This window comes from Oryza glaberrima, chromosome 7 (genome assembly GCF_000147395.1).
Source record: "Oryza glaberrima chromosome 7, OglaRS2, whole genome shotgun sequence".
In the NCBI taxonomy this organism is placed as follows: Eukaryota; Viridiplantae; Streptophyta; class Magnoliopsida; order Poales; family Poaceae; genus Oryza; species Oryza glaberrima.
In genome coordinates this window covers 26,189,816-26,199,056 of record NC_068332.1, presented here as the reverse complement: position 1 = coordinate 26,199,056, position 9,241 = coordinate 26,189,816, and the positions used below count along the sequence as shown (strand labels likewise).

Here is a 9,241-nt window from a genome sequence, read left to right as displayed (position 1 = left end):
TGGCGTTGGCCATGGCGGCGGTGTTGGGATCGGGTTTGGAGGTGGTAAGGGTGGTGGTGTTGGGGTTGGGGGAGGTGGTGGATTTGGAGGGGGCGCTGGTGGTGGTCTTGGCCATGGAGGCGGCATTGGAGGCGGGTTTGGTGGTGGGAAAGGTGGCGGCTTAGGTGGTGGTGTTGGTGTTGGTGGAGGGATCGGACATGGCGGTGGCGTTGGAGGAGGGTTTGGTGGCGGAAAAGGTGGAGGCCTAGGTGGTGGTGGTGGTCTTGGTGGAGGAGGGGGAGGCGGTGCCGGAGGCGGTCTTGGCGGTGGAGCAGGAGGCGGCGCCGGTGCCGGTGTTGGTGGTGGAGCGGGAGCGGGAGGCGGTGCTGATGAAGGCGGTGGTCTCGGAGGTGGAGCAGGAGGAGGTGCAGGCGGTGGTCTTGGAGGTGGTGCAGGTGGAGGCGGCGGTCTCGGAGGTGGTGCTGGTGGCGGCGCCGGTGTTGGTGGTGGAGCGGGAGGAGGTGCCGGTGGAGGCGGTGGTCTCGGAGGCGGAGCAGGAGGTGGTGCAGGTGGAGGCGGTGGTCTCGGAGGTGGTGCTGGTGGCGGCCATGGCGGAGGCGGCGGTCTCGGAGGTGGTGCAGGTGGAGGCGCCGGTGTGGGTGGTGGAGCGGGAGGAGGTGCCGGTGCAGGGGGTGGCCTTGGCGCTGGCGGTGGTGCAGGTGGAGGGGGCGGAATCGGTGGCGGTGCTGGTGGTGGCGCTGGAGCAGGCGGTGGTTTCGGAGGAGGCAAGGGTGGAGGCTTCGGTGGTGGTGGCGGCGGTGGCGGCGGTGCAGGTGCAGGCGGTGGCTTCGGAGGAGGCAAGGGTGGAGGCTTCGGTGGTGGCTTCGGAGGAGGCAAAGGCGGAGGAGTTGGCGGCGGTGCGGGCGGAGGATTCGGTGGCGGCGGTGGCGCTGGAGCAGGAGGCGATTTCGGCGGAGGCAAGGGAGGTGGTTTCGGTGGAGGCGTCGGCGGCGGCCATGGTGCAGGCGGAGGCGGCGGCTTTGGCGGTGGAGGCGGCGCCGGTGGCGGCGGAGGATTTGGCGGAGGCGCTGGAGGTGGCATCGGAGGTGGACAGTAGTACGAGCATGCGGTGAGTTCAAATAATGGCGCGTACCGTTTGCAAGGTTTGAACCAGCCGGCAAGCTAGCTAGTCAGTGTCATTAAAAAACTAGCATGTATTATATATTCCTAGATAGTACTAGTTATAATTTGTGTTTATAGTCTGAATGAATGAATGTATACGAATGATACGAGGAATAACGCGGTGGACAAATCCGAGACGATGATCGACTTAATTCGTAAGAGATGGACTTGTGTTTTGTGTTGTAGTACTAGCTAGTACGTGCATGTAAAGCATGCAAACCACTTGTATTTTCATAATCCAGATATGAGATATCAAATAATTTATAGTGTTATTATATATTGTTATGATTTACGTTTCTACATTATGCAGGCTAGATACTCAATATATAATTGAGTTGTATTTCTTTTATTATTATTTTTTGAAGTTTTTTAATTTTTAGTTTTAAAGATAAACACTTCAAATTTATTTATAGAATCTGAACCTTTTGGTCACACCAACCTACTTGACGCGACAAAACAACACTGACATGTCACACACAACAGGTGTGATAGTTTTATCATGTCACACCAGTCAGCGTGGCGTGATCAAATAAAATTGTCACGCTAGCTAGACCTGTGCGACAATATCATTTTGCTACGTCTGTTCGGTGGCATGGTTAAAAGGTTTAGATCTTAAAAATAAGTTTTGAAAGAGTTTGATTTTAAATTTAAGTTTTTTTTAAAAAAAATCAGTTGAGTTGTTGGGTACTATTTTTTTAAGATGAATACATGTAGTTGATTGAGTAATTATGTGTACGGTGCGTATGTATCATTGCTCAACGCGAGAGACTGAGGATCTATTTAGGAGAGTTTCTGCCAATTACATGTTTTTTTCAGAATTAAAAGCTCACATCAGTGTCTGAAAGTTGTAATTGTAGAATCTATAAAATAAATTTCTAAAAAAAATCTATAAAATATATTAAGCTGGAAGCTGTTTTTTCTAGCTTTTTCAGATTTTCACCGGTTGTTATTGAAAATTAAAACTCCCTCGAACAAACCTTCAAGGTGAAGTTACAACTGGTACTACTATCAGAGTGAATGCAAGGGAGCCCGCGGAGCGTTGTTTGTTGGTGGCATCCATCATCAATCGGTGAATCACTGAATTCTACTAGTAATAGCCTACATTGGGCACACCTTGCAGCCAGCCAGTCCATCAGGATGGTACCGTGGCATATGCATGTAATTTAAATAGCTATATAAAAATTTTATAAAATTTAGTAAGATAGACTACAATAATGTAAAACACTATACAAACATGCAAATCTAAATTCGATCGAAATATGAAGAAACAAAAATAACAAATTTTATCTGCGTTGTATGGTACTATTCACTATCCGATTTTATTATTTTTGTTTCTCTAGTTGTAGATTAAATTTAGTTATGCATGTTTGTGTGTAGCCTTATATCAACACAATTGATGTTACTAAGTTTTTTTAAATTTTTCTATAACTATTTGAGTCGCATGTAATTGATAGGTGCCATGGCATCTAGGTGTAGAAAATCCTTACCCATCCATCAGGCTAAAAGCTCAGTTGTGCATGACATTTTTTTTCTTGTCTTGGATGGTCCAACCACAAACTGAAGTTTTGCTACAGTTAGACATATTTTTACCCTGCTAATGGTCCAACAAGACAAGTGATTTGTCTTGCTTGGTTCCGATGCCGGCAAGAGGCCATCTAAACAACTCTGCTGCGCTGATGGTCTGGATCTCGATGCTGCTTGCCTCCCTTTCAACTACTCGTTTCCCTTCTTCTTTTTATTTTCCTTTCTTAAGCAAATTAGCCTCTCCATTTGTTAGTAGAGTCTCAGTAAAATGCACCAACAATTCGCAATGGTTGCTCAGAACCCTCCAACAGTCAAGCTTCCACATGAACGGGATGGTACAACATGATAACGATACAGTTGAGAATGAGAGGAAAAACAATGTAACTGATGCCTGATGCTAGTAAAAATTTCAGTTTGTTGCTGAACCATCCAGCATCCTTTCGCCCGCCTTTCCTTTCCATCACGCAGGCCTACTATTACTATTATATTCTTCATGGCCCAATAATTCATATTCTCGTTATTGGGCCTCACGTAATCGAGATCCTGTGACGGAACCAGAATGGGCCGCACGTAAGTCAATCCCGTTTTGGCCCAAACCGAAATGGGCCGTACGGAAGTCTCGAGGGTCACATGGCGGCCCGGCATGGCTTCCCCGCGTTTTTGGACGGCGAATCGGGCTCCTTGGGCGGTGGAGGCTACTGCAACTGCAAGTTCCTTGCGACTAGCTAGGCGATCTACGATCGGTCAATCGATCGATCGAGGTAGATCCCCCTTTTCATTTCTTTTGTCTCGCTACTATAGATATCGACTTCATATGTTCATTCATTATCCTGGCAAGCCAACGGTTCACTTTGATGCTAAAAAAAACATACCAAAATTTTAACATAGTTACTAAAATTTTGGCAAGATTTCTTATATAGTTTACCAAAATTTGACAGCAAACTAAATATAGCTACTTTTTTTAGCAACTTTACAAAATTTGGTAATGACATCAAAGTGAACAGGCCCCAAATCTCTACTTCTACTAAAAAAACTCCTAAAAATAAGGGCCACATCATCATTTTTATTGCTACTAGTGGTTCACTGGTTACTACTCCTATATATATATATGCACACATATAATATAATGGCGTATTAGTACACTAGTTGATATACTCTTGTTCATATCAAACGGGGCAATCAGTCGATGCACGATGATGAACTTACCATTATTTCTGGGACCTAACATTGCAAATAGTGGTCTACATGTGTATCCCTACCACATCTCTCTCTATATGTATCCTTAATTGACTTTGCGCGCCAAATGTCATACCCTGATTTAATATGAGCAATCTCCTCCCTCCCAGGTCCCAGCTCTCTCTAATTAGCATTGCACATGCATGCCTTTACCAAGAACCTAAATTGGACCAATCATTTGATTACTTCTCCAATTATTGGGGGCTGACATGTGTCAGTTAACATATTTCAATCACTAGTCCTCAACATGGTTTAGTCAAAAGTACATGATTTATGCTGAAATTTTCTACTCCCCCATTCCAAAATATAAGTATTTTTAGCTATAAATCTGGACACATGTTTGCATGTAAAACGCACAGTTTCAAGTACTACATACATGCATTTATCTACAGGAAACATTACTTTCTTTTTCCCAAACTGAAAATTTCAAACCTGGTAGGGGGCTGGATTATGGATCAGTGATTGATGAATTGTCCATATCCAGCCTTTAGAACAGTGTTCTGCACTCATGCTCCTGCAATGTAGCAGCTAGGCCAGCAGAGCAATTACTGTATGATCGCTAGGAAACAGTTTGCCACTCTCTCATTCACAATCTGTTCGGCAACACCAGCTACCAACCATGAACGACGTAAGGCATCAGTTGAAATGACATTAGATGTCAATAAGCAAGTCAAAGAAACATGCTAGTAGAAATAATTCTGAGTTCTGACGATGGTATCTTCAGAGAGAGATGGAAGAGATTACACTGTCTCTTGTTTTGCAACACCTATAGTTGATTCCTTCTTTTTACTGGTGCTAAGCACTACTAAGCAGCATGCATGATCAAGGAAAAGAAACTACTGCTACTTACTACTGTCTTACTGTCAATTTAGTGGGTCCCATCTCATTGACAGCCATAACCAAGTGCAAGCAAGATGGTCATGGTGTCATGGCCAGGATCAGGATCCATATATGTTTATGCTGAATGAACAAGGCCAAGGCATGTGCCTGAATAGCGAGCACTTTAAAAACTCTGTTTACAAAATGCAAATTATTGTTACAGGCTTTCTTCAGTTCACCCATGCTACCATATACTCTATGAATCATCATCTCTGAGCGTTGAGGCTGGGAGATGTTGTATGATGAGTGATTCATGCGCTGGACTGGAGAACGTGCGTGGTGAGGCTGTCAAGCGTCAGCGTGTCTAATGGATCAGTATTATTTATTTATTTATGGGATGGGAAGCGATCAATCGAAGTGTCTCTGCTGGCTGATATCCACATGGCCGGCCCTCTGCATTGTCGAAACGATAATTAATCAGATCTTGTGTTGCTTAGCTTCGTCCCTGTGATTCTTGCATAGCTTTGTCCTGTGATTCTTGCGTCTGGATATATAAGGCCTCACGGAGCAGATTTATAGTTAACTAGAATCTCTGCCCTGTTGAGCAGATTAGATTAATTACTCGATCAGTAGTAGGTAGCTAGGATACATTACATTAGAGGATATATAGGAGTAGATAATACTAGTAGGATAATGCAGTAAATTCGAGAGGGTGTATGGCATGGGATATGGCACTGGCAGGCTAGATTCTGTGGAATTTGAAGGTTGTGAGGCCTCAACAAGCCTGAAGCTCTGAAACATGTGTAAATGCCCGTAGGTACAGTGTTCACCTGGCGTCGCATCGCTGGCATCCACAAAGGCAGCTTAACATACTACACACACACACACTTGATTGTTAGTGTAGTTAACAAGAGGACGCATCAGTAGCCTGCTTTGCTTTGGCATCCTGAACCTGCACTGCAGCTCAGCCTCAGGCTCAGCAAGGCAGGCAGCAGTGGACAGTGGATGGAGCCATGCATGCATGCATATAGTCTTATCATACTATGCTGCCTGCTGCTGCATGCATCTTCTTCTCTTGGTGAATTTCAAAGGCGGGCAAGCCTCTGTGCTGCTAGCTGTGTGTTTTCGTGTCGCTGTTTTTATTCATTTTTCATCGATCTTCAGGTGACAAACTGTGCACCGCCGCTGATCATATCAACAACAGTCAAACGACTCACGTGTCCTTGTTCCTGCTTCGTGCGTCGGCGCTTGATGCTTATCTTGTGGTGGCTTAATTATAGACTAGCTATAGGTTAATTAGTTAATACTAGCATAGAGTACTCATTGCAAAGGCTGTCAAGGCAAAGAAGCAACCTCCTACTACCACCAAGTTAGCCTGTAATGAGAAGCTTTCAACTCAAACGTGCCTGAATTGTAGTGCAAATTAAAGCATCATTTCAACATGGTAGTTGATTAGTATGGTATGGACCAGGCCCTGCGTTGTACTAGCCAGTTCGTATCATGAATTCAGGATACGTGGTGTTAGTTTACTCCCTCACCAATTAAAGAGAAGGTCCAATTTTAGGTCACATTTGACCTTTCACAAGTCCTCTGCAGCCGCCAAGGATGAAATCGGTGAGCAATCCTATCCCTTATGCAAACACTTTACTTGTGAAACCTGAATTTTTATGAAGAGATCAAAGAAGAGGAGGAAGGAAGGAAGGTAAGCTATTCCCTCAATTTCTAAACACTCCTATATGACAAATTGACACTTTACCTTTTAAATATGATGTTTAACAATTCGTTTTATTTAGACATGGATTGCAAATATGTAATGTACGTCATGTGTAAAGCACATTTAATAATAAAATAAATCGCAACAATATAAATAATATTATATTATCTTAATAAGACAGATGATAAACATCACACATCATCATATATTTAAAAACAGATGTAGTATCAGGGTTTTCTCTATCTTTTTTTTAGAGTTTACCGCTACCAAAAGCATTGCGGTTAGGTAACTGAGAAAAACTGAGAATCAACCACGAGCAATAATCACGCGATATTGTAACCCATGCTAAGTGCTCCATGTGGAGTACTAGGTAGAGAAGAAGATTGGTGGAAATAATGATGGTTCCATGTGGAAGTAGGTGGTGGCTTAGCTTAACTTACATGATTTGTGCTAATTGTGCGGACCAAAAATGTGAATTGCATATGCAGCATATGCCTACATAATACATAATACAGTCATACAGAGGTTGTACTACTACTCTTCTTCTTACCTGTGACATTCAGAGTAGTCAGCTACTAGCTTCGTTCCTGTGACATAGTGGCATGGCCATGGTGTTGCTCTGCTCATCAGATGAGGAGCCCCTCCCTCTCCTCTGCATAGAGTAGAGGCTCAGGCTCTCCTCCTCCTCCTAATCATGCTTGCATCGCCATTGTCGCGCTGGATATATCATCACCAATCACCTACTTACAACAAGCCGCATGTGCCAACACTGCCAATGACTGGAGTACTTTATATTGCCTAGTACTCCCTCCCTCCGTATTTTAATGTATGACGCCGTTGGCTTTTTTAAGACCAATGTTTGACCATTCGTTTTATTTAAAATTCTTATGTAAATATAAAGATATTTATATCATGCTTAAAGAACATTTGATGATGAATCGAGTCACAATAAAATAAATGATAATTGTATAAATTTTTTTGAATAAGACGAATGATCAAACGTTGGATAAAAAATCAATGGCGGCATACATTAAAATATGGAGGTAGTAGTAGATTTTTTTATTATATAGGAGAAAAATATATTATGTACATTAATCACGAATACACTCCTTTTAACACATGTCCAAAAAGGACAAATAGATAATAAAAATCTTTTAACCACATACAATTTCTATTCAAATAAGAAAGAACACCCATGTACATATGTATGCACATGGAGCAGATTGGCCACTTCAATTAAATTACTTTATTGATCCTATCACAAGCAGAATGCTACTAGTGTCAACCATGCAAAAGACTTTATATAAAGACAGAGAGTGAGAGATTAGGGCACGGAAATCACAAGGGTGATTAAGCAGTAATCGTGGTGCTAATCCTGTTCCCCTTTAAATTTGAGTCGTTGGCCTGCATCACCCACCCTCGGCCTCTACTCTACAAACTCCTCCCTCCCTCTTCTCTTCTCTCGTAGCTCGCCTTGCCGTCTCCCTCACCTACACAACCCCGCGTCGCCCATGGCGTCCTCGCCGACCTCCACGGCGCCACACGACCGCAAGCTCGATCCCGCCGCCTCGCCGGCAGCCAGGTGGCGGACGAGGCGGGAGCAGGAGAGCTACTCCTCCAAACTGCTCGACGCGCTGCGCCTGGTCCGCGCCGCCAGCGGCAGACCATCACCCGCGTCGTCGCGCGAGGTGCGCCACGCGGCCGACCGCGCCCTCGCCGTGGCGGCGCGAGGGCGGTCGCGGTGGAGCCGCGCCATCCTCGCCTCCCGCGCGCGCGCGTGCGCGCTCCGCCGCGTGCGCCTCGGCGCGCCGCCCCCGCCGCCCGCCGCGCGTCCGGCGCCGCGCTCGCGGCCGCCGCTGGCGAGCAAGGCGAAGGTGCTGGGGCGGCTAGTGCCCGGGTGCCGGAAGCTGGCGTTCCCGGCGCTCCTGGCGGAGGCGTCGGACTACATTGCTGCACTGGAGATGCAGGTGCGCGCCATGGCGGCGCTCGCGCAGGCACTCCAGTCCGTGGCACCCGCGCCGCCGCCGCCGTCGTCGTCGTCGTGATCTCACCTCCTCATCGTCATCCAGTTCGGATTTGGCCTGTGTGTCTGTACATGATTTTTTTTTTTTTGGGGTTCGGGCTAGCTTGGCCATTGTTAGTGAATTGATGATGAAAATCGAAATGAGTTTTTGGGTTTAGTTTGGTCAGGATTATCATTAATTTTTGTTTAGTGGGGGTAGGTCTGGTGTTATCTCGACTCTGCAGTGAAAGCAAGCAGGAGATTTGAGATTTTTCATACGCTTTTTTGAGTATGTATGTTGGCGATCGATCGATGGATCTAATGGAATCGCTTCTGCAGTCAAGTCATGGTCAGACTGATTGAGAAATGCTTTTGCTTCTTCTGACAATAAAATGTTCTATTCGCAAAATTGAAATGAATTGAGATTAATTGATTACTAGTAGGAGTAATTATCAATTTAATTTTGGTTTGGAAAAGGGAGGGGGGAGATGGTGGTGGTAAACAGCGGAAGGGGGGCATGTGGGGAGGATTGAACGGCACGTGGCTGATCAGGGAGGTGGGGCCCAGCGGCAGCGGCTGCGCTAGACGACGCGACGCGACGGCGGAGGCAGCGGCACATGGGCGCCGGGGCCTGCCTGTCGAGAGGGGTGGGGTGGGGCCCACATGACAGTATCACGTTGCGTACGGACGGTTTTGCATCGCACGGCCCAGAAGAGATCTGCGCTGACGTGTGCGCGCACCATAGAAACCTCACTATACTTGCTGCTGTCGTGTAGTGGTAGCCT

General features: G+C 45.8%; 1 protein-coding gene across 1 annotated transcript; it reads left to right on the top strand.

The window, feature by feature from the left end:
• The first annotated feature begins 7,490 nt into the window (after nucleotides 1-7,490).
• On the top strand, nucleotides 7,491-8,881 carry LOC127779898 (transcription factor bHLH149-like). Its single transcript, XM_052306826.1, has one exon. It carries the CDS (start codon nucleotides 7,966-7,968, stop codon nucleotides 8,497-8,499), a length of 534 nt encoding a protein of 177 aa, XP_052162786.1. The 5' UTR covers nucleotides 7,491-7,965; the 3' UTR covers nucleotides 8,500-8,881.
• Nucleotides 8,882-9,241: the final 360 nt, after the last annotated feature.